This window comes from Eumetopias jubatus, unplaced genomic scaffold (genome assembly GCF_037043125.1).
Source record: "Eumetopias jubatus isolate StellerSeaLion01/CBP00866 unplaced genomic scaffold, mEumJub1_p1.0 scaffold_10, whole genome shotgun sequence".
Taxonomy (NCBI): domain Eukaryota; kingdom Metazoa; phylum Chordata; class Mammalia; order Carnivora; family Otariidae; genus Eumetopias; species Eumetopias jubatus.
Genome location: NW_028274816.1, coordinates 10,628,475 through 10,654,077, shown reverse-complemented (window position 1 = coordinate 10,654,077; position 25,603 = coordinate 10,628,475). Strand labels below are relative to the sequence as shown.

Below are 25,603 nucleotides of genomic sequence, written 5' to 3'. Positions count from 1 at the left end.
GGTGTCTACAGACTGAAAATTCCAATATGCAAACTTCTCGAAGGGCTCTCGGAAAGTTCCTGGAGCCTCTGCCACCTGGCTCTCTGCTCCTCCCCCCCCCTCCACGCGCACCCGCTTAGGGCGCCGCTAGGCTCCCTGTTCCAGTCTTGGCTCCCCGGGATCCCCAGGGGGTCCACACTTCAGCCCCTCCAGAGGCAGAGCCCGCCATTTCTAATCAGAGGTTCGCACCCGGACACAGGCGGCGTTAAAGTAGCTGATTTCAGGGTTTGGTGCTCTGGGTAGGGGGCTGCTTCGCCCCCCTGGGCAATGAGATGGCCTTTGAAGGCTCGACTAGAACGCACCCCTTCGTCCCTCGCACCTCTCTACTCGCTTCTTCCCTACGCCGCTGAGAGCGGCCTGGAGTCTAAGAGGTGCGAGCCGAAAAGGGGGCCCGGGCCGAGGAAAGCCCCAACGCCTGCCCTGGACCGAGATCTTGGTCCCGACCCAGGCCCCCGCGCTGGGGCGGGGCGGGGCGGGGGGAGAGAAGAGGTACCGAGGGGCGGGCAGCGGGGAGGGGCGAGCTGACCCCGTACTAACCCGCGTCCCCGCGCCTCCCGCTGCCCCTCCCGGCGCAGGCCGGAGGGGGCGGGCAGGGACTCGGAGCGCCCGGGCTCGCGTCCCCGCCCCGCCCCGCCCTGCGCGCAGTATCCTCCGGGGTGGGCGGCCTCGCCTGGAAGGCGCCCCGGCGATTGGCGACTCCGGAAGGAGACGCGAGGAAAAGTCGAATAAGAGGGCGCGACGTCAGACCCGAGATTTGGGGAAGGGCAGGGGAGGAGGTGAGGGCGGGGACGGACACACAGACACAGCCTCAGACTCAGATCCACGGACTTACACCCCCCGCACGGCACCTTAAGTGTCCCCAACTTTAGGCCGCCTGAACCCAGGGCGCCGCCGAGGCCGGGGCTGGGGGTGGGGGGAGAGATACGGGAGTAGACAGAGAGAGATAAAAACAGGGGAGAAGAAAGAGTGAAGGGAGCGGAAAGGGGAGAAGAGAAAAGGAATAGAGAGAAAGGAAAAGCAGGAGAGGGAAGAGAGTTTCGAGCGTCCAGGAGAGTGAAAGAGCCCGAAGGAGCGGAAGCGATCCTAGGGGGAAGAGGAGCGCAGAGAGGGAGGGGGGAGGAAGGGCGAGGAGGGGGAGTGAAAACTAGAGGAGGGCGAAGGAAGCGAGGCGCGACACTGCTCGGGGACAGGAGGGCAGTGAGGAGCGAGGCGCGGGCAGAGGCTGCTCGGGCTGCCGAAAGAGGAGGGAGCGCGGCGCTGAGAGGAGGGGCTTGCGGGCCCGTAGAAATGTCAATCAGAGCCCGGAGCCCCGGGAATCTCCGCCAATCTGTTCGGACCTGACCTGGCTCCTCGCCGCCGCCGCCGCCGCCGCCACCGCCGCCGCCGCCGCCGCCGCCGCCGCCGCCGCGGAGCAGATCAATAGGCGAACGCGGAGAGCAGCGCAGCGCGGGAGGCAGCGCGGCCCCAGCCCGGCCCAGCCCCCGATGCGCGCCGGAGCCCGCGGGCGGCGCTGAGCAGGGCGGCCCCGGGGGCCGGGCCCCCCTCTCCGTCCGTGCCCCGCGGGCCACCATGTCCTTCCCCCAGCTCGGATACCAGTACATCCGCCCGCTCTACCCACCCGAGCGCCCGGGGACCGCCAGCGGCGGCGGCAGCGCCGGGGCCCGGAGCGGCCCAGGAGCCGGGGCCTCGGAGCTGGCCGCCTCGGGGTCCCTGTCCAACGTGCTCTCCTCCGTGTACGGGGCGCCCTATGCCGCGGCGGCAGCGGCTGCCGCAGCCGCCCAGGGCTACGGTGCCTTTCTGCCCTACGCCGCCGAGCTGCCCATCTTCCCGCAGCTGGTAAGCGCCCAGGGAGCCGGGGTGGGGTGGGGGAGGGTTAAGAGAGCTGGGGCGCGGGAAGGGCGAGCGCGCGGGAGTAGACGAGCGCGGCCCAGGCCGGGAGGGTGGAGGCGGCGACGGCTAGGGCTCACCCGCGCTCCCTCGGCGCGTGTCCCTTCCCTCTCCGTGTGCGTACAGGGAGCGCAGTACGAGCTGAAAGACAGCCCGGGGGTGCAGCATCCGGCCGCGGCCGCCGCGTTTCCGCACCCGCACCCCGCCTTCTACCCGTATGGCCAGTACCAGTTCGGGGACCCGTCCCGTCCCAAGAACGCCACCCGGGAGAGCACGAGCACGCTCAAGGCCTGGCTCAACGAGCACCGCAAGAACCCCTACCCCACCAAGGGCGAGAAGATCATGCTGGCCATCATCACCAAGATGACCCTCACCCAGGTGTCCACCTGGTTCGCCAACGCGCGCCGGCGCCTCAAGAAGGAGAACAAGATGACGTGGGCGCCCCGCAGCCGCACCGACGAGGAAGGCAACGCTTACGGGAGCGAGCGCGAGGAGGAAGACGAGGAGGAGGACGAAGAAGACAGCAAACGCGAGCTGGAGCTGGAGGAGGAGGAGCTCGTGGGGGAGGAGGAGGACACGGGGGGCGAGGGCCTGGCGGACGACGACGAGGACGAGGAGATAGATTTGGAGAACTTAGACGGCGCGGCCGCGGGGCCTGAGCTCGCCTTGGCTGGGGCGGCGCACAGGGACGGCGACCTCGGCCTGAGACCCATTTCAGACTCCAAGAACAGCGACTCGGACGACAGCTCGGAGGGCCTGGAGGAGCGTCCACTGCCGGTGCTGAGTCTGGCCCCAGCGCCACCGCCGGTGGCCGCGGTTCCGCCGTCTCCGCCCTCGCCTCCTGCGGGCCTGGACCCCTGCGCTCCGGCGCCAGCGCCCGCCTCAGCCCTGCAGAAGCCCAAGATCTGGTCCCTGGCCGAGACGGCCACAAGCCCGGACAACCCGCGCCGCTCGCCTCCGGGCGCTGGGGGTTCTCCCCCTGGGGCCGCCGTCGCGCCCCCAGCCCTGCAGCTCTCTCCAGCCGCCGCGGCCGCCGCGGCCCACAGACTCGTCTCCACGCCTCTGAGCAAGTTCCCGGCTTGGACCAACCGGCCGTTCCCAGGCCCGCCGCCGGGCCCACGCCCGCACCCGCTCTCCCTGCTCGGCTCGGCCCCTCCACACCTGCTGGGACTTCCGGGAGCCGCGGGCCACCCGGCCGCCGCCGCTGCTGCCTTCGCTCGGCCGGCGGAGCCCGAGGGCGGAACAGGTGACTACTGAGCGCTGGATGCGGAGGGAGGGGGTGGGTTCTGGGGATCGCGCGGGGGCAGGCGGAGATGGGCAGGACCCCCCGGGGGCGCGGGGCGCTTACCACCCCGCGCCTGCCTCCCGCGGCCCTGAGTGCTGGAATGGAGCGCTCTGAAGGCCCTCCTTTTTCTTCCCCGCTTCCCTTAGATCGCTGTAGTGCCTTGGAAGTGGAGAAAAAGTTACTCAAGACAGCTTTCCAGCCCGTGCCCAGGCGGTAAGAGACCCCCGCTGTAGGGGGAATGGTGGGACCGGCAAGTCGGGAAGGAACAAACTTGGAGGCCCACTCGGCTTTTGCCCCCGGGGGAACGCCGCCGGGACGCGCTTTAAAAAGGGGACGGAACACACAGCCCTCCGTAGTCCCCGCGGGCCCACAGCCGGCTTGGCTCTCCCAGTCCTGGCCCCTGTACGCGCGGTGGGCACCGGAGCCCGGCCCGGTCACCAGGCCCCTGGGGCGGGCGGCGGCTCTGGGAAGCACCCCTGGAAGTCCTCCAGCCGGGGCCTGGGGTCTGACGCCTTCCCGCCCTTCTGATAGTTAAACCGGAAGCCCAACGTCTACGGCGGGACAGCATCTGACCCTGAGACACCTCCCAGCCCCCCAGCCTCAGCCCCAGGTTGGGTCTCCCGGTCCTGGGCCGCGTCGGTGCCCCGGACTCTTATTTCCCTTTGCTACTACCATTGCTTCTCTCTTCCAGGCCGCAGAACCACCTGGATGCCGCTCTGGTCCTCTCGGCTCTCTCCTCGTCTTAGTACTTATTTTTAAAAATTTTAAATCGTTGTAACAATTGTAAAAAAAAAAAATCGCTCTGTATAGTTATGACTTGTAAGCATGTCCGTGTATGAATACCTAAAAAAGAAAACTAAATAACAACAAAAAAAAGAAATAAAGCAAGTCCCCCTCAGTCCTCCCCAAGTGGCTTCTGTATCCCACATTAGCTGAGTTTGTGAGGGTTTTTTTTTTTTTTTTTTTTGGTTCGGTTGATTTGGGGGGTGGAGTTTCCGTGAGAATAAGCGTGTCTGACTTTTTTTGTATATACAGAAAAATGTACATATGTGTGAACCAAATTGTACAAGAAAGTATCTATTTTTGGCTAAATAAATGAGCTGTTGCCACTTTGACTATAACTGCCTGTCTGCCCCTCCCCACGACGGATCTATTGGGGTTTTTTTAATCCACACCCCCACCCCCCCCACCCCCACCCTCCCACCCCCCCACACCCCCCACCCCCGTGTTTGAAGAGTTGCTGGGGATCAGCAGTAAAGAAGGCGAGTAGGACCACTTTATCAGAAGAGGGCAGAGGCCGAGAAGACAGAGAAGTGGCAGGCCTGGGAGCACTGCTGGGGGTGAGGCAGTTGGAGAAATCTGTGGGCGCCCAAGGGAAAGGGCAGAGAAGACAGTGGGAAACCCGACAAGATGCCCTCCGAGGAGCCTGGGCAAGTTGGGCCCACCCTGCCGGTCCACTGGAGCAACCATGGGGTCTTGGAGCCCGCTCTGGATGGCAGAGCAAAAAGACTCAGAGGAGGGTCTGGATGCAGAAGGTTTAGGGTGGGAGGTTCTCATCCCTCCTGCAACCCCATTCTTAGATAGGCACAATTGAGGTTTTCTTAGTCTTACATGAGGGCGTGTGCCAGTTCAGTTCAAGCCCCTTGCAACCTCATTGCACCCCTGACTCCTCCTTATAGATGCAAGTGAGTACGGGGAGAAGAAAGAGTGAAGGGAGCGGAAAGGGGGAAGAGAAAAGGAATAGAGAGAAAGGAAAAGCAGGAGAGGGAAGTGAGTAGGGTGGGTGTGGAGGAGCAGGGAGCCTGGGGATGCACATCATGACCTCTTGGTGACTTGCCCAGCCTGAATGGAGAGTTAGGGGACCCAGGTCCTGGTAGCATCTGTGCATCTTGGCACCCCAGCGGGTTTTCCCCAAGTGCCCTGGAAGGACAGCTTTCTGGGGTCCCATGGGGGAACCGGGGGTGTTGGGGCTGCTATACCTATCTATGCAGCCTGGATTCGGGCTCCAGGCAGTCCAGGGGTGGGCCGGGGGCGGGGAGGGAGCCCGGAAATTTGGGGCTAGAGCTCCCTCTACAGGACAAAAGGGCCACTCAGCGCCTACCTCTGGAGGCCGCTCCAGCCAGGCCAGCCGCCGCTGGCCCCTTCCTGGCCCCCTCCCCGTCCTCTTGTTTTCTCTTTCAGGCTGCCAGCCTTGCCCAACTTTGACTTGAACAAGTTGTAGGGAGTGCTGGAAGAGTGCCGCCTCCGGGCCGAAGTGGAGGGTACACTTTTTGTACCTCCGTCCCCACGTTTAGTTAGTAAATGATGCATAGGGTGGCCAGACACCTGGTGCTTGCCCCCACCCCACCCCCTGGCATGGGGCCTGTGACAATCCCGCCGGTGCCCTGGGAGTTTTGGGAAGAGCTTGCAAATGAAGCCATTGAACAAGGCTTTAGTGTACACCTTCCAGGTTCTGTAGGAGCAGAAGCAGGAGCAGGTGCCCCCAGGGAACCCCAGAGAAGCTGAGTCAATGGGGTGTGGTGGCCTCCCAGGGACAAGGGGGAAAGAGGGTCTGTTGGCGTCCAGAGTGTTAGTTGGCAGCCCTTCCCAGAGGGCTGGTGAGGCAGAGGCTGGTCTCTGAGCAAAGACCTTCCAAGCGAGGCTGGGGCTCCCCCCTCTGGGCCCTTCCCCAGAGGTGGGAAATGTCTCTCGGGCTCCCTCCCCTCCCGGCTCTCTATTAATGGTGTTTGTGGGGTTCAGACTCTTTCCCAGGACTCAGACGCAGGCTGTGGTTCAGCTCAGGCACTGGGCAGGACGCCCTGCCACACGGAACGGGCTTCAACTGTCTGGGCCTTGAACGTCAGAGGCCAGGGCCTCGGGGCCGGGCAGAGGCCTCTGCCCTTGGCCTGAGTATCTTTAGGTGGGCAGCTACCCCTGAGAGCCTGTCAGCTAGGGCCTCCAAGCTTTACTGTGGCACAGACCTAGCTCCCCAGTATCCGTCCTGTGAAACTCTGGGCAGAGAATTAACTTCTCTGTGCTCTATTTCCTCATCTGTGGGAAATGGGAATAATAGCGCCTACCTCGAAGGAGGAAGCATATCTAGTGCTGACATGCCCCGTGGAGGTAAATAGCCTTACTAATATTCTATTACTAGTCTTACTAATACTCTATTCCAGAATCTCAGACCCCTCTCTTCCACTCTGGGCACGATTCTGCCCACGCACGCCCCTCAGCCATAACAGTGAGGCATCTGCCTTCAGGCACCTCAGGACGCAGCTCAAACCAGGGAGAAAGGAAAGTCCCCAGGCCAGCGTGATCAGGGGGAGGGGGCACGCAGAGGGCAGGCAGCCTTTCCACGCGCAGACCGTCCACCAAGGGAGGAGGAAAAGCATTCACAGGGAGCTGGTGCCGAGAGGCCAAGCCGAGCTCGGAGAGGTCTGACTGCCCCCTGTCCTTGGTGTCTGTCTAGTGTAAACCCTGCGGCCGGCTCACCCCATCAGACCAGCTCATTCCAGGGATAACCGTCCTTGGATGAGACCAGTTTTGCCCCTACTGAAAGGGCGGTTGTGTGGGGGGGGTGGGGGGCAGAGGAGAGCTGGGGGAGACCTGGGAGTGGCTCCCACGTATCTGCATCTTCTCTGTCCCACAGAACACGTGGGCCCTTCACATGGCCCCAAACTGACCCTCATAAGGTAATGCGATCAAAACAAAAAAAAAAGATCCATGGGCTTTCTAGCCGAAATAGGGAGAAGCAGCAGCTCCGCTCCCCATTTCACCAGGAATGGGTTCTTCATACTCCTCCCTGAGCCACCCCCTCCTCTCCCTCCTTTCAGGGAGCCTAGGAACCGCCTCCATCCATAGTTTGTTGTGCGGACCTAAAATTTTAAAAGGCAACAGGAAGCTGGAGGGGGAGGGTTCACGGGGTGGGGGGGAGGGGGACGGGGGAGGGAGGGAGAGAGAAAAGGAAGCTAGAGAAGAATAAGGCATAAGGGAGAGAGGATATCTGGGAATCTTATCCCAGGTCCTGATTAAGCTTCAATTAGAAATAAAATATGTCAATCACTCCGCCTGGAAGGGGTTCCTGCTGTCGGGGCTGGTTATGCAAAGCACGCCAAGGTGTGCGGGGATAATCAATTAGGTCAGAGGAAGGAGTGTATGTCACGGCTTCCCTCATTATCTGCATGGAGCTGGGGGTTGGGGGGGCTCACCGGGCCAGAGAGCCAGAGGAGAATAAAATTCTCTCCCTACGTGATGGCCCACCTCTGGGGCCTGGGACATTCTCGGTTTCCAGTTGAATTTACTTTCACGGGAAGACAGGGAGGAGGAAGTGGGGTCTAGTCAGAGGGCAACATGGAGAAGCTAGTGGGGCAGAGGCTTCCCCGAGAGGAAAGGGTGCTCCAGCCACTCACCTGCCCCAGGTGAGGAGTGAGGAGAGGGCAGGCCCTCACCTGCCTGCCGGGCTGGTGGTCTGCTGGCCCCCCTGGAGGGTCCCTGGTCTCAGGCCTGAGTTTTGGAAGGTAAGCAACAGGGATTGAATGCTTGGATAGGAACTGGATGTCCAAGATATGCTGGGACCCTCCATCAGGAACTCTGGCTTTGGGCCCACTTATTCGTGTCCTTCTAGAAACATTCTGTATCCTGTAACTCCTGGCTGCATGTGCCCTCTTGCCTCTACCAGATGAAAAAGGGCAATCGCAGGTGCGGACAGATCGTGTCTGTGGCTAGAGCTACGTCCAACTTGAGTGGAGGCAAGCGTCATTCTGATTTGGGGCTCCACCTTCACCGTCTGCAAGATAGAGGGGATTGGATTAGATGAATTTCTTCCAATCCGAGGTTGTCTTGTATTGGACATAAATGGAGGGTGACCATAACCTCTCCTGATCCTGATCAGCCATTGTCATCGGATCCAGCCAGCCAACGTGACCACACTGAAAGTGTCCGTCTATTGCACGGCCAGGCCAACCTAGCTTATGTGGAGCTCCTCTTTCCCTCCCAACAGAGGCCCCAGCCCCTCCGAAGACCATCCTGACTGTTTGCATGGAAAACCCCACAAGGCATGTCCTCCCGAGGGTGGAAGGGTGAGTACCCAGGTCTTAAGATAGAGCAGTGTTTCTCCGCTGGGCAAGCCCCCCCGACTCCCAGGACATATGACAACGCCTGGAGACATTTTCCACTGTCACGACTGGGTAGGGATGCTGGCATCTCATGGGTGGAGACCAGGGATGCTTCTGACGCCAGGGATGCTGTCCCACAGACACAGGCCAGCCCCAACAGCAGAGAATTACGGGGTCCCAAATGTCAATCATGCCTCCGTTGAGAAACCAAGAAGGGGGGGGGTGTCAGGGGCAATTAGAATGCGGATTTTCTCCCTGAAAGAAAAGCACAGCTTTGCGGTGGGAAACCTTAAAGAAGGATGCTAGGTGGGGCCGCTTTTTGCTCTTTAAAACTCTTGGCCCTGGAAGGGGGCCCTGGGGGTGAGAGAGCATAAGCAGGAACCTTTGCCAGCCTGGGAAATAGAAAAGTAGGTTTGGGCTCCCTGAACCGCTGGGGGTGGGACCGTCTCCAGGAGGGAGAGACAGAGTCATCTCCAAAGAGGACGTGTGTCTGAAAAGTTGGGGCCCTTCTCCCTGGATATTTATATCAGGAGCAGGTTACCGGAATGTTCTCACAGATGAAAGCCTGACTCCTGTGGTTTGGCTCATAGTAATTGCCACCTCTTAACTGCCGCCAGTCCTTCCTGCGCGTCAATGTTGTGTGTGTGTGTGCGTGTGTGCGGGTGCGGGTGTGCATGTGGGTGCACGTAGGTGTGTGGGTGCATTGTGTGCATGGGTGTGTGGGGGTGCATGTAGGTGTGGGGGGTGCGTGCGTGTGAGTGTGCGCAGGTGCATGTGGGTACATGTAGCTCTGTGGGTGTGGGGGTGCGTGTGTGTGCATGGGTGTGTGTGTGCGCGCATGTGCGTGTGGGTGCGAGTGTGGATGTGTGGGTGCACGTGTGGGTGAGCGTGGGGGCGTGCGTGTGGGTGCGTGTGAGTGCATGGGTGCGTGTGTGTGCATGGGTGAGTCTGTGTGAGTGTGCACATGCACGTGTGGGTGCAGGTGTGGATGTGTGGGTGCGTGTAGGTGTGTGGGTGTGTGGGTGTGCATGTGTGTGTGTGTGTGTGTGCGGGTGAGTGTGCGTGGATGCATGTGGGTGTGTGGGGGTGGGGGTGCGTGTGTGTGCATGGCTGAGTGTGTGCGTGGGGGTACAGGTGTGGATGTGTGGGTACACGTGTGGGTGTGCGTGGGTGTGTGTCCCATGTCAGGGAGCAGGAAGGAGACAAAGGCAGGGTAAGGTCTCACTCGGGCCTGCCCTCTAGGACGAGAAGGCTGTGGTTTCGTGGCTTTAGTGCTGGTGGCAGCCCTGCATTCTCCCACTGCTCCAGGCCGCTAACAAGTGCGCCCACAGCCCTCCGGGGCCTTTGGAGTGCACTCATCTGAGAGATTGTGCTTTTCTCAGCCGCTCAGATTTATTTTGCTAAAGTTACAGGGCAATTATGGAAATGCGCCCTTTGAAGCTGGGCTGATTTCTCTTTATTTTCTTCTCCCTGGGCTCTTTTTTTTTTTTTTTTCCAGTGCTCTCTCTCTCTCTCTCTCTTTCCTCTCTCTTTTCTTCCTGATAATTATTAGATAGCGGGAGTTTCCAGGGGTAATTTGAAAAAATCTTTTGAACAGTGATAAAAATGTGTGTAGATTAAAATGACGTTACTATTATTTTAACGTTATGGTTTTTTTTTTTAATGGGATTTTGATGGCCAGGAGGAGAGAAATGAATTAATGATAGCAGGAGACAGGGACCTCATGCTCAGACTGTGGGCCCAGGACATGCTTGCCAGCCTGAGGCCCAGCGTGGGGAGCTCCATGGCAGCCTGGCAGACCACCTGGTTGGCCAGCAGACTGGCCCGGACTCCTGGGGCTCCCCCTGGGCCCCCAGAATGTGTAGCTCCATGAATTTAACAGGATGAACGCCCTGCTCCCCTTTCCTCACACCTTGGGACCAAGAGGCCCAGACTCAACAGAGCTGTGTTTTCTGGGCTTTGTACATTATTTCTCACTGTTGCACGGAATCTGGAGGCTCTGTGTGAACCAACCCAACTTATTTCTCTCTTCCCACCCCACTTTGCTTGACTTGACGCTGGGGTGTTGAGGAAAAGCGTCTGAAGCCAGATGGTGTTGACCTCAGTGCTGGTGAGGCCTTCCATGGGGAATGTGGCCTGCTTAGTTGGAGCGGGGGGCTCAGTTTTTATTTTTTAGAGTGGCTTTGAAGCTTTCTTTGTCCGTATTTTTCTTTGCTCCTTCCTTCCTCCTTTCTTGTCTTTGGGGGGAATGGCTCATTATCTGTATACAAACACCACCAGGAAGTCTTGTGGCCTTCAAGAGCCGGGCCTTGGCCTCAGTGGCCGGAGTGGAGGTCATATCACCTCCTATTTCCTTTACCCTATTTCAAAAAATAAAATAAAATAAAACAAATAAAATGGAGTTGAGTGCTTACTATTTGACAGGCCTACCCATTAACCATGCTAACCACTTTCCATGAATTTCAGTTCATGCTCACAACCCCCATCTCGGGGAGAGGGGGCGGGGGGACCTGATGAAGAAATTAAGGCTTAAAGAGAAGGTCAGCTAAAGAGACTCTTCTGGTGCCAGGCAGAACATTCCATATGCTATACTGCTGTCTGGATTAAAAGGGTAATATACATTGGTTTGTACAAGGAGCTGGTGTAGTTGCCTCGGGGAAAGGACCCAGGCAGCTGTGGGTCAAGGACAGGAGGGATATTTTTCAGTCTCTATCCATTTGCTCCCTTTGAACCATGGGAATATGTTAGCTCTTCAGAAAGCTGTTTTGTTTGTAAATAACTAAAATGCGTGAGAGAGAAAGAGAGACAGAGAGGACAGACAGAAAGTAACTTCTCTGGATCTCACAACATTCATTCATTCATTCACTGACCCCTGCAGATATCCCCAGTACCTGTATGGGTGGGGCCATGCACCTCGAGTGTGGTGGTCCAGAGGGTGGGCCCTGCAATCCAATTGCCTTGGTTCAAATCCCAGCTCCAGGGCTCCCTAACTGCGTGACCTTGAGCTACTGACTGCACCGCTCTGAGCTTTGCTCCCTCGTAAAACAAAAAGAATCATTATCATTTTCCCTCCCTCATAGACCGTTGAGAGGATAAAACGAGTTCCTTTGCACTTAGAACAGTGTGCCATGCATGAGCATTTGCCTTGTGCATAATAATTACCTGATAAATTACAAATAGTTTTTGTATTAATGATGACAACCACAACCCTAGGCGATGGGCATGATGCCCCCATTTTATAGATAGGTAAACCCAAACTCAGCCACTGGCTCAATGAAGCCAATAGGCGTAAAGCCAGCATTCTGATCCCATCTACCACTTGCTCACGCAATGGGATTCAGGGTGGAGTACTCATCGGCTGTGACACCACTTTGCTCCTGCCCCACCTGCTTACCTGATCCACTCGGGCCTGACCTTATCTTGGAGGGACCAAGATCCTATGCAACCCCAGCACACCAACTCCCACTGCAACCTGCCATTTCTACCACGAAGTCAGCGAAGTTCAAGGGCATGTAAATGGCTGTGTCACAGGCGACACCTCGAATCTGATGCCTTCAAATTAAATTTTTTTAAAGTAAGTACAGGACAGGGTGAGGATCTCTGTCTGCTCGTTCAATTCCTTCTCACCTTCGGTCCTGGTGGAAAGGGGCTCTTGGTACAGTTACACACTAGTGCCTTGCTGTAAGCGACCATCTGACCATCCGTATTAGTGAAAGAAAGGCTAGTCCTCCTTCCAGATCTTGCTGCTCAGCATGTGCACCCTGCAGCAGCAGCAAACTGGGAGCTTGTTAGAAATGCAGACGCTCAGGCCCCACCCAGCTCCACTGAATTGGAATCTGCATCTTCCTAGGATTCTCCGGGAGATGCGTGTGCATATTCAAGTGTGAGAAGCACTGGTCCATATGCTCTCCAGTAAGACCTATGGCCCTTCCAGAATGGAGACAGAAACAGTCTCTGAGACTTGGACCTCCATGGGATAAGCAAGATGGAGGATGAGGGAGGGAGGGAGGGTGTATCAAAGAGGAGGAAAGGAAGGAATGAGAGAGGTCAAGGGAGAAGGCGCCAGGAATCTACCTGAGGATGAATTTACCAGGACTGAAGACATGTTGTGCTCCTTCCTCCGCCTTTAAACATGTTCAAGGTTGGCTGTCCCTTTGGGCTCCTCATGGCCACAGCCTCTGCCCACAAGCCCTTCTAGATATTTCATGGAATGGGGGATATATGTAACTGGAAATGTGGGACTTTATTAAGTAGCTGATTTCTAACAGCATGCCTCATAGCTGATCCCCACTAAACTTGGGTGCATCTCATGGACAGAGGGGCGAGTCAACATGATGGCTCTGTATTCGCTGTCTACTGCTATATAACAAATCCTCCCAAAAGAGAGTGGTATGAGACAACAAGCAGTCATTCTCTTACATGTTCCGTGCTTCAGGATTTCAAGAGCAGCTTAGCTGGCTAGTTCTGGCTTGAGGTTTCTCGTGGGGTTACAGTCAAGATGTCAGGGCTGGCTGGAGTTGTCTGGAAGCTTGGCTGGGTCTGAGCGTCCAATTCCAAGACGGTTTACTCACACAACTGTAGGCAGCAGTGCTCAGGTCCTTGCCACGTGAATCTGTCCACAGAGCTGCTTGAGTGTCCACAATATGGCAGCCGTCTGCACTCAGAGCAAGTGACCCTAGAGGGAGCGAGATAGAAGGCACAGTCCTTTTTGACCCAGCTTCAGAAGTCACACTGTATCATTTCTGCAATATCCTACTGAAGTTACACTAGCCAGCCCTCTTCAGTATGGGAGGGAGCTACTATAAGGCATGAATACCAAGATGCAGAGATCACTGGGGCCATCTTGGAGCCTGGTTACTACAGTCACTGACACATCTCTGTGATCTAATTTAGTGCCTGTTTTCCTTTCTAAGAAAAGACGTTCCTGATATCCCGAGCATCTGAGTGCCTGGGTGCCAGAGACAGAAACCAAGCTCAACAGTCTTTTCTAAAAACATTTTTCTTGGTTCATGTAACTGGGGAAGCCAAGAGCAGAGGAAATAATAATAATAGCTAGTATTTATTGATCAGATACTATGAGCTAAGCACCTGGATTAAGTCATTTAATCTTCACAAAGACCAAGGACTTGAAAGCATCAGTACTTTCTTTCTTCTTCTTCTTCTTTTTTTTTTTTTTCTTTATTCCGGTGTCTGCTTCAGTGTTGACTTTTTTCGCAGACTTCCCCAGGTGGCAGGTACACGGTGACCATTAACTCTGTGCCCATGGGCTTAGTGCTGGTGATCCAAAGGGAAAGAAATGGTTTCTGCTGGTTAGTTTCAGTTGTAAAATCCCAAGGAAAAACTCTGATTAGTTCAACTTGGCCATGTGTTCATTGCTAGGCCAATCACAGCGGCCAGGGGTGTGGCAGGAAGAGGAAGTTCCTTGAAGAAAGTAAGGGTGCTACCATCATGGAAGGGCGGAGGCGAAGGCTGCCTGAGGGGACAGGGAAGATCTCCGAAGAGGTTTGGGATGCACATGAGAAGGGACAGCAGTCAGTCAGTTTGCCAAAGGCCAGGTGTGCAGGTTGGCCACTGCCCAAAGGCAGACCACCTCAGCCCTTCCTGAGTCCAGGAAGGGTCCATCTGACCACATCCTGGAGCTTCCCCACCTGAGTATCATCCCTAGGAAAAGAGCTGAGTGAGAGTACACCTGAGAATCTGAGGTCAGACCCAAAGTGAAGCTCCAGAGTGTGCCTTCTCTTAGAGCTCATTTTTTATCTTATTTAGGAGCTTATATCTTACCCCGTGATATTCCCCTGTTTGGCTTATTATAAAAGTAGTTTTCCTTCAAAAGACCCCCATGGGTCCTATGGCCTTGATACCTCCTGGGATGCTTCTGTGTTACCGTGGAGGTCTGCGGATGTGACCCACGCAAGTTGGGGACATGGGATCGACAAGGGCTGGATCCCAATGTCTTGGGTGGGTGGCAAAGGACAAAAGAATGGGGGGGTTGGACTGGGGGAACCCCTGGGGACCGGTGTTCTGCTTAAAGTCAGTAGAACTTTAAAACTTGGCACCCCCACCATCTCTTCATCATCCCTCTACCTCTCTCCCCCTCTTACACTTGAACCTGAGCTGAAGGATGCATCTTTGGCCTGGGGATTCTCTTGGTGCTGGGTGCATCCCAGGGCCTTCTATTACTGAGCACTCGGTAAATAGTCACTGAGTGCCTGGCTGCTTTGGAATTCGGTGATAAAATTAGGCTTTTCCCAGTTTCCTTTCAGATCGTTAGGCACGTATAAAATTTGCAAGTATGTTATAAAATAAGAATGATTAAGTACCCAATTATACATATCACTTTATAAAAATATTTTCCCATAATTATTAGATAGAAGTTTAAATACAATTATAAATTGTAATCATTATATTGGAGTATATGTGCCACCAAAGGGAGCACTAAAGTGTCATCATTCTAAAAGAGCTACTGGGGTGCTAGGGTTACCTTTGTTCAGCTTTGCCCCGTGACAGGGACTTGTCGTCAGGCTTTTCTATGCAAAGTCAGCCAGAGAATACGGTTTGAAGGCAACAGTCATTTCCATTTTTAGTTGTCCTGTGTCCTCCCTCTGCCATACCTGAGCACCCCCAAATAGATACCAGGCCCTCCCAAGCACCCAAATATTAAGGTGATGTCAGGACTCTTTTTGGATCCATTGGTAAGGTGGGACTGGGGGGTCCCTGTCACATGCTCTCACTGATTTTCCCAAGATGCTCCTTTATTGTCCACAAGGTCTCCACACCAGGGTCTGTCCTCCGGGCAAGGCTCCTGACCTTTTGTGTCCTGGAATATAGCAGAAGAACAGGGTGGCACGGCCTGGCTGGAAATAGTACTTGGGAAAAGGCCATAGGCTCGACCGCTTGCTCCACAGCACGCAGAAGGGCCGTTGCCAAAAAATATAATTATCCAGAAATGTGGGACAAAGACACTGCAGGAGAGAGGGGCTGAGCAGAAGGGCAGTAGATGGATGGGACAGGAGGGCGGGCAGAGGCAGAGGCAGAGCTGATCCGATGGGGGGGCAGTGTCCCTCTCCATCAGCAGTGAGCTGTGACTGCGGAGTAGGAGACCCCTGCTGCTAGGGTAGACTCATCTGTCAACTAGGAGCTTCTAAGGAAGCTGTTCTGGCTCTTCAACCCTTCCAAGAAAGAAGGCCATTCCATCCTGCAAAATCGTGGATGGTCCAACTCATTCTGCAAAGGGAGAATCAGGTGGTCCCTCCCAGAGGAAGCCACCCTGGTCCTCAGATGGGACCTGGTGATGGGAGCCCAAGATGGGTTGCCTGTGGAGAAACCACAGTGGAATCGGCTCATCTTGCTGCCTCTAAGATCTTTGACTCATAGACTTTCAAGCAGCTGCTGAGAATATTCTGAGTCAGGGTCCACTCTCGTTCTGGTCCGCACTGGCGTGACAGGTACAGAACACTGGTATTTCTCTTCGCTCCAGCAACACCCCCTTGAGGTACAATACAGGAGTATTAAGGGCAGGTTATAGGACCTCTCTGAACTGATACAAGTATCTCCGACCCCGAGAACGTGTCCTAACACACACCAGCACGTAGGTGTGACATTCGAAATATTTAACAGCCGGGACGTCCCTGGCGTCAGAGCTCAGAGGGTCCTGAAGCCTCCTGCTCTGGGCCAGGCGTGGGCTGGTCAGTTTGTGAGTCATGGGAATGTCTGGGAGGTCCCTGGGAAAAGCCAGAGCAAAAGAGGGGACACTCGGGGATGTCAGGGCAGCACTCCTTACCAAACGCCGTGGAACTATTTCTCTATTTTCAAAACAGAAACAACTGGCTTCTGACCTACAGAAGAATGAAGTTGGATCCCTTTCTCATTCCATACACAAAAATTAACTCAAAATGTACCAGAGACTTAATTATAGAGCTAAAACTATACAATTCTTAGAAGACAATATAAACATAAATCTTCATGACTTGGGGTATGGTGAAGCCTTCTTAGATATGACTCCAAAAACACAAGTAACAGAAGAAAAAAATTTAAAAATTTGACTCCATCAAAAGGTAAGGCTGTGTGACCATAAGGACACCATCAAGAAAGTAGATAGAGAACCCATAGAATGGGGGGGGTGTAATATTTGCAAATTATATATCTGATAAGGGAATTGTATCCAGAATATATTTTTTAAAAACTATTATAACTCAATAATGAAAGAAAAATAACCCAATTTAAAGATGGGCAAAGGATCTGAATAGACATTTCCCCAAAGACGATATACAAATGGCTGGTAAACACGTGAAAAGACGCTCAACATGATTGGTCACCAGAGAGTTGCAAATCAAATCCATGATGAGATTCCTCTTCACATCCGTGAAGACAACCGTCATCAAAGAGTCGAAGAATATCAAGTGTTGGGGTAACAGGATGTGGAGAAATTGTAACCTTCATACGCTGCTGGTGGGAACGGTGCAACCCCTTTGACAAACAGACCGAGAGTTATTCAAAAAGTTAAACATCATTTTTATATGACCCAGAATTGCATTCCTAGATATTTACTCAAGGGAGAGGAAAGCTCACATCCACAGAACAGCTCGTACATGAATCTTCATAAGCAACATTATTTGTAACAGCCAAAAAGTGGAAACAACCCAAATGTCCATCACCTGATGAGTGGATACACAACATGGGGTCTAGCCATACAATGGAATGCTATTTAGCCATGAAAAGGATGGAAGTATTGATATGTGCCGTGGTGTGGATGAACCTTGAAAATGTGCTAAGTGATAAAAGATTACCTACTATATGATCCCGTTCATGTGAAATATTCAGAATAGGCAAATCGATAAAAACAGAAACCAGTTTCCTAGGGCTGTTCTAGCTGGGAAGAAATACAGAGTGCCTGCTAAAGGGAACAGGGTTCCTTTTTGGAGCGATGAAAATGTTCTAAAACTGGTAGTGGTGGTGATTGTACAACTCTGTAAACTGAACACTGCACATTTTATTTTATTTTTTTAAGATTATTTATTTATTTGACAGAGAGACAAGAGAGGGGGAGTGGCAGAGGGAGAGGGAGAAGCAGACGCCCCGCTGAGCAGGGATCCCGAAGCGGAGCTCGATCCCAGGACCCTGGGGATCATGACGTGAGCTTGAAGGCAGACGCTTAACCAACTGAGCCCCCCAGGTGCCCCAACACTGTACATTTTAAATAGATGAATCATAATTCATATGAATTATAGCTCAAGAAAGACATTGGATATGCCTCACGGGCCAACACATAAACATACTACTTAAAGACACGCCCCAAAATGCTCAGACGTGCACACGTGCACACACACACACTCACTCACTCACTAAGCAAACACAAGAAGAAGGAGAAAATTGGTTCAACACAATAGCCGTGAATATTTTCATCTAAGGCTGGTAACAGAGAGTGAATTTTTGTTGCGAAGTTTTGGCATAAGAGGTCCCGCTGAAACTACATACAATTTTACCTCCCCAAGAGGATAAAAAGCTTTTGTCACTTCAAACAATTATGTTCTGGAATGTTCTTACATGGCAAGCCCTCTGAGTTGTCCCCATAGCCTTAGCACAGTAACAGGATTCCATAGGACAGTATTTGCAGGGAGACCTGCATGCAGTTTCTAAAAGCCTTAGTGCTTCTCCCCCACCCCACTTTGAAAAGCAGACACCTTTCCCCCCACACCAGCAAACTGCTGCCACCTTGCACAAACCAAAGAGAGGTGGTGGGCGAAGATGCTTTCCAGAATATTATTACAGGGCAGCGACGCCGCTCTGCACGCAGGGAAGTTGGAGGCTTCAGCGACATACACCGGGGCCGGGGCAGGGAGCCCCCAGTCGTATGCCACGTGGGAGAGTTGGGGAAGGCTGATTGCCAGGTGGATGAAACCCATGTCTTTAGCAGGAGGGCCCCCAAAGCTGTCAAATGCACCCCCAGGTTAACTGCCATTCCAGGCAAGGTGGATCTGGGTTAGAGAAAGCAGGGTGGCCTTCTCAATGGCTCACCCTTTGTACTGCTGCCCAAAATCACACCCATGTGCTCTGCTTGGATGACAACTAGCATCTAACATTTGTGGAGAACTCTGATAAATAAGCATCTACCATGCTCATCTAGTCCTATCCTCAAAGCCATCATCGTGCCCCCTCGGCAGGCAGAGAACCGAGGTATAACGGGGTCAGAGTGAAGTTCTGAGCCCAGTTTTCTGCCTAACACTGTTGCCAAAGTCCTAATCACGTATGCTTCAAAGGCAGGTGCGCTGACACCTACTTACAAACTAATAATTAGGGGCAGGATGGCAGAGGACGGAAAAAGCTCGTTCTTTTCTTTCCCTGGCCACTGTGAATTACTGTTGAATTCAGCATTCATGAAGCTCTGGAGAAGCAACATTTTGGAGTGCAAGAAGGGTACGAGAGAAATAGCCCCCTCCAAGATATAGGGAGAGAATAAATGGGGCGGGGGATATATTACACTGAAGAAGTCTTCCTGCACTTGTCTCGGGAAGACAGGAGGAGCAGTGCGTTAAGTGAGGAAGATGAGAGAACAAAGCCGCCCTCAAAGGCTGCGCCAGCCCCCTGCCCTTGACCCCACCAGGACCCAGACAGATGCCTCCTCATCTAGGGCTCCAGCAGCCATCCCCTCACAGAGGGCACCTCCGTCTCTTTTCCTTCTCCCTGTACCCACGTCAAAGACCCATCCCGTAGGTGAATGAAAAAGGGGTTAGGAAACCCATTTGCCCAGCATTGACCTTAACCCGAGTTCCTCCGTAGATCCGCACTAAACGGTAAGAAGGCTGCAGGGCAAGAAAGAACACCAAGTGGGGCCAGACAGACTGGGTTCAAGCCTCACAATCAACTCTAACAAGCCGTCCACTTTGGTTTCTTTCTTTTCATGTTATTTTGACATACTTCTAAATTTACAGAAAAACTGCAAGGACTATACCAAGAATTCCCATAAACCCTTCACCCAGATGCCCCAAACGTAAACATTTTACCATATTTCTCGTCAACAGACGGATATAGACACGCAATATTTGTTTTCAGTATTTATCTTATACTTCTATAGATATATGAGTATATCTACATTTATATTTATCTATATTTATGCAAGTAATATCTATGTAAATATAAATATCTACACATAAAAATATTTATATATTTATACAGTATATACGTACAAGCATATATCTACCATACACATGTATATGTAAATATGGTCTAGTATATATGTAATTTACATTGTATGTATATATAAATTGATACTCCCAATTCCAACCCAGCAGGGCAGAGCTCATCAGATCCTTCCACTCTCCATACATGTTACTCCCTTCTCTGTCAGCAAGAAACCTGGCTCCCACTATGTATGCACAATGTATTTCCTTATTTGCTCAATCTCAGAATACACAGTAAGTATTTTCAGAATTGCTAACCTATACAACTGCAAAAAAAGGAGCCAATTCTCAAGAGCTGAAGACTCACACTGGGCTCTTTGGTCTTTCATCCAAACAACCATGTTCCCAAATCACTGGGCTCTGCTCTCCCCGACCCTTCCTTTCAGTGTGGCTGACTGTTTCATTTGAGATATAGTTCAGTTCATTTGTTTTTACTTGGATCTCATTTTAAGATTTTCTGCCAACCTTGATGATTTTATTCCTTTTTTTTTTCAAGTGCATGAAATTATTGTCATGGTTCCCAAAGTCAGAACTGAACCAAAAAATATATTAGAGAGGCTTTACTTGTTCCCATTCTTTCTTTTTTCAACTCCATTCCTACCCACTTCCTGGAACTAACCAATCTCATTCGTTTCTGCTTTATCCTTCTAGCAGTTGTTTCTGGGGCTTTGTACGAATATTTTCTTTTCCCCCTCCTTTCCTTCCCAAAAGGTAGCATCCTGCTTGAGCTACGCGTCCTGGAAATCACCCCCACGTAAGCTCCTAGATCTCCCCCTCATTCTTTTTTTTACAGCTGCGTAGAACTCCATTGGGTGGACAGCACCACAATGATTCAGCCAATCTCTTCATATTTAGATCGGTTCCAATATTTTGTAATTACAAATAATGCAGCAACGAATAACCTTCTGCGTACATATTTTCACATTATTGGAATGCCGTCCACTTTTAAGTGTTACATATCAGTGAGGATTGGATCCAAATGCATGTAATAGAAAACCCCAAATAACAGAAATATATACTGGGTTATTCCTATATGCGCGACAGAAATCCAGAGGTAAGCAGCCCAGTGTTGGCACAGTGGCTCTGTGGTCATCAGGGACCCAGGCTCCTTCCATCATTGTATCCTTCCATTCCTAGTGTGTTGTTTCCATCCCTATGGTCACCTCATGACCTAAAGTGGATCCAATGCTCCTGCCATCACATCTGTGCCCCAGGAAGAAGGAAGGGCAAAAAAAAGGGGGGCGCTCCTCGGGGATCATTCTTTAATGAAGACATTCCGGAAGAATCTCTCAACAAGTTCTACTTGCATCTCATTGGCCAGCATTCAGTCACATATGGACAAGGGACATTGAAGAAAATAGTCCCATAGCTGGCCACAGTCCTGCCCTCAGCGATTAGGGTTCTTTGGGTGAGGAAGCAGGAGAGAATGGATATTGGCCAGGCAACTAGCAATCTCTAGCCCATGTTACTACAATTAACTGTCCAGCCCTTCCGTTCTACTCTACAACCGGCGAATCCTTTGTTAACAAGAGCGAACAGAAAAAGTCACCTCTCTCCCTAGAATACTTTGAGACAATTTTAGGAGCATTTTGATAGCATTGAGCCAATATAAGGCCCTTCCCCTTTGGGGACCAGAAGCCCCCTGGAGAAAGCAGCCACTGGGGACCACCTGTTATCTAAGCCACTAGGAGGGTCAGATGTTTTCACAGCAAGAAGAAATACAACGATCCTTCAGCAAGCCTAGGAGATAAGTCCAGAAGCCCAGATGCCACTGTCTTTCACCAGAGGGGAAAGGAACAATGTACTCAGTGTTACCCGGAGAACCAAATGTATCAAAAGACATTGAAAAAGTCCCCTGGTTTCTCCCAGGGGGATGGGACCTGTCACAGGAAGCAGCATGAGGTGTAAACTGAATAATGTCAGCGGTGCCAGAAGAGACAGTGTTTCTGGGTGAGTTTGGGAGCAGGGGCGAGGAGGGAGGAGCCATGGACACTGAGCCGTCAGACTTAGACACAGAGCAAAGGAAAGGGGGACTCCCACGGTGGCACGGCGCAGAGCACCAGCGTTCTGAGCTGAGTTCAGACCCCATCTTGATGCGTGACAACCGTAAAGTCACTTCACCGCTCTGGGACCTCAGTTGGCTCACCACAAACTGCTGTCTAGTTTGGAGCATGTGGGAAGAATTCAGTGATGGGTTAAAGACCCAGCAAGGAGGTCGTTGTCCTTAAGAGCTACTAGCCTGCCATGTAGTATGCAGGCTGTCCGTCAGTCCTCCCCAGGTGTCAATATCTGGTCACTATACCCTCGTCCCCCAGATGGACCATTAGAAAGGGCAGGAGAGCAAGCGCCTTCCCAGGGGAGGTCAGAGTCCCTTGTCTCCCTGGGATACAGTGAACGGCCTCTCCACTTTTCTCACGGTTGAGCCTCCTTACCCCCTGCTATGTAAGGGCCAGCGCAAGATGGCCTCAGGGGCCAACAGAGGCCAGTCCACCTTAAGATGTGGGACATTTAAGGTTTCCCGTTTCCTGCTCCAACATGCTGGTTCTAAAGGAATTTTGCCCCCAAGGCACTGTTCATTAAGAAATCACTTTCCTCATACTCAGGACTCCAGGGATGTCAACCTGTAATTTAGTATTGTCCCAGTGTTCGCTGGACGTGCAGCCCTGGACATGTCTCAGCCTCTGGAAACGTCCCTCCCTACCCCCTCAGGGCGTTTTGAGAAGCCAACAAAAGCCCTGCTCTCAATGGTTAAGAATCAGAAAGGGCTCATGCCCCTAAAACAAACGTGAATGAAAAAAACACATTCATTCTTACTCATTAGACTCTTGAATAAGCCAAAGGCTACCACGTATTGAGTGCCCATAGGTCCTGGACCTGGAAAATGGCAGAGCTGGGATCCTAACCTAGGGCCCCATCAGCCCAAACCTTGACTCCGAGAAAGTTAGGCCTTTTGGCAAAGGGCCTTTCAGAGGCTCAGAAGTTGGTCTCAGAAGTGAGGGTGTGGGACAGGCATCCTGGCGGTGGTGTGGGTACCCCCGGGAGCCTTCATTTTCTGGGGCAATGGCAACCACCGCTTGAAACCCAGACTCCTCCTTTGGTTCCTCGGCCGCAGTCAAACCAAAGTTTATTTTTGTTCCCTCCATCCCCATGTTAAAGGGAAGCAGAGCTTGGGCTCCACATTCCATTCTAAATAAAGGATCAGAGGACTGTTCAATCTAATTAAGATGATTTGTCTGTTTTGAAAGCAGTATTTCACACACACACACACACACACACACACACACACACACACACACACCCTCTAGGCAGACCTGGCAGATCATCCCCAGCCACGCACTCCAACACCAACCTGGGGTCACAGTGGCATCTGCCCACACGCTGTTCCTCCGCAGGGTCTGGGGACAGTTAGAGTGTCGTTTCAGGGACTGCTCATTCAGATGTAGGCAGTGAGTCACCCGGGCCCTTCTCTTTCCTATTGATGGCCTTTTTGGGCTTCCACTGTTCGGGTGGCGGGGCAGGGTGGGTGGGGGGAGACCACTAGTAATGGGGGTGATAAGCTATAACTGCCCACTCTGGTCTGAATCCTCATGGTGTCCTCCATGGCCATTGGCCAGTTGAGGAAGGTGGTCCTCTAAGACCTTCCTTCTCAACACGTGGTCTGGGGACCGCCTTCTTGGCATCACCCAGGAGCTTGTTAGACATGCAAACTCCACATTAACACATGCACAGTGAAGTTTGTGAAACTCTGCTCTAAGCTGATAACCTGGGGGCCTCTGCCACCCACCGTCCCAGGTCCAGATACCCACTTAGCTTTCAGGGCTGAGTACCTGGCCAAATAAATAAATAGCTCTGCAGGAAGATAAGTTTGAGAAATATCATATTCCGTGTTCTTCTCCCGAGTACACAAAACCTATCAGCAGATGAGAGGCATTGATAAGTCCTGCATAAAGAAACATTTACTTTGTTTGTTTAACTGAATGCCTCCTAAATTTGACTACAGAATATTCTTTTCATAGAACACCCAAGGGTGGAGTATAGTTGAGGAAATACTACCCTTACTTGTAAGAGGCAAGCACAATTCCTTGTATTATCTTTAGGAAAAAGCAGCTGTGGTATCCTTGTGACAGTATATCTTCACAAGTTCTAAGACCTCAGGATGTCCAAATCAGGAACCTATTTCAAAGGTGACAAGAACGCTGACATCACTTACCTTTAACTAGGGCCACACCCAAATCTCTTCAGGATTCCAACCTGGATTCCCATGGTCCCTCAAACTCAACATGCCCAACCCAACTGCATTCCAGAACGCTTATCTGTACCAACCGCAATTTTCTCCCAGGCTCCAGAACTGTGTCTTCACTCCCCCGACTCCTTATTACCCCTCACTACTCCCCCAACCCCAGGGCTTGGCCCCTGCCTCTAATCAATTACCAAGTTCACTCTATTTTCTCTCTGTTCGGTTTGTCATCTCTTCCTACCCTGCTCCTTTCCCTTATGACTAAGCAGGCTTCTTGTCCCTTAAGCACCTCCCTGCCCTGCTTCCTCCATAATTCATCCTGCCCACAGGGTGACGAGAGGGATTTCTCAATGCACAGATGTGCTTCTGTCCTTCGCCTGCTCAAACAATATCATGACCGTCACCATCACTGTGGATGACATTTACGAAGTGCTTGCTTTGTTCTGTTGCTCTTCCCATTTTGAGGATGGGGACATTGAGTCACAGAGAGGATAAGTAACTTGCCTGGAGCCTCCCATGCAGGAAATGGTAGCAAGAAGATTTGAGGCTTGGGTGCTATGGCACCAAAAGCCACCCCCTTGCGTGGCACCGCCTCCCTTCACAGACCCTGGGGCGAGGGCTACCTTGGCCTTCCACTAGCCCTGTTTGTACCTTCTGTCTCATCCGGGCCAAGCCCACCACTGTGATGGAGTATGGCACCATTACTCATTGCCACCCATCGGTATCACCATGAAATTTTTGCTCAAATACATTTCCTCTGCTCCCAGCCACACCCCCCCCCCCAACTGCATTTACTAGTAGAGTGTCTGCCTTCACTGGGCCTTGCACAGGGTCGGTGCCCCGCTGTCCCCTAGAGTCCCTTCTCCACCCTGCTTCAAAAGACCTGGAGAGAGCTGGAAAACTTTTTATTATGGAAATTTTCTAACACACACCGAAAGGAAATAAGATTTTATTTCAGCAAGTTATTTGCTGAGCACCTCCAACCTCTGGACCCCGACAAGAAAAACTTACAGCCTGGAAAGACAGGGTGTTCTTTTATTTAAACCCCATAATATCCTGTGAGGTAATTAAACCATGATCATTCCCTATATATGGTAAGGCCAACTCAGAGAGGCAGAGACACTTCGCCAAGGTCATACAGCAAGTGAATGATAGAGCACAAAGTCCATCCTGAGTCAATTTCTTCGCTGGATTTTTTAATGTGTTCTTTTCTTTTTTAAAAGATTTTATTTATTTATTTGAGCGAGAGAGAGCACGAATCGGGGGTGGGCAGAGGGGAGGGAGGAACAGACTCCCAGCTGAGCAAGGAGCCAGATTCGGGCTCCATCCCAAGACCCTGGGATCATGACCCGAGCTGAAGGCAGAAGCTTAACCAACTGAGCCACCCAGGTGTCCCTAAGGTGTTATTTTTTTTTTAAGATTTTATTTATTAGAGAGAGGGAATGAGAGAGAGAGAGCATGAGGGAGAGGGAGAAGCAGACTCCCCACCGAGTGCGGAGCCCAATGTGGGACTTGATCCCGAGACTCCAGGATCATGACCTGAGCCGAAGGCAGTTGCTTTAACAACTGAGCCACCCAGGCGCCCTAATGTGTTATTTTTAATTGCAAGAGGAATATAAATGTATAAAAAACTCAAACAATACTAAGGAGCATAATGGCAAAATGCTTCCATTCTGATTCTGAAACCACTGATACTCTAGGTATTTTTATGCACCTATAAATGTACATATATAATCACGTATATGTGCTTATATACTATATACATGCATACATATACCCCCCACTCGCACACACATAAGCAGGTGTACGAACACTGAAGTATTCTATGCACCTGCTTCTGAATGTTTGTTCCATGCACTCAGCAGTCTCTCCCAGGCATTCTTCT

General features: G+C 52.3%; 1 protein-coding gene across 1 annotated transcript; it reads left to right on the top strand.

Moving 5' to 3' along the window:
• Positions 1 to 1,608: 1,608 nt before the first annotated feature.
• On the top strand, positions 1,609 to 3,957 carry IRX3 (iroquois homeobox 3). Its single transcript, XM_028097295.1, has 4 exons — positions 1,609 to 1,875; positions 2,053 to 3,172; positions 3,358 to 3,424; positions 3,903 to 3,957. The coding sequence occupies exons 1-4, from the start codon at positions 1,609 to 1,611 to the stop codon at positions 3,955 to 3,957; spliced, it is 1,509 nt and encodes a 502-aa protein (XP_027953096.1).
• Positions 3,958 to 25,603: the final 21,646 nt, after the last annotated feature.

Excerpts from the sequence above, each read along its gene's own strand:
- IRX3 (XM_028097295.1), top strand. The coding sequence starts at position 1,609 with ATGTCCTTCCCCCAGCTCGGATACCAGTACATCCGCCCGCTCTACCCA. Across the intron at positions 1,876-2,052 it reads TGCCCATCTTCCCGCAGCTG|GGAGCGCAGTACGAGCTGAA; the intron begins GTAAGCGCCCAG and ends GTGTGCGTACAG. Across the intron at positions 3,425-3,902 it reads TTCCAGCCCGTGCCCAGGCG|GCCGCAGAACCACCTGGATG; the intron begins GTAAGAGACCCC and ends TCTCTCTTCCAG.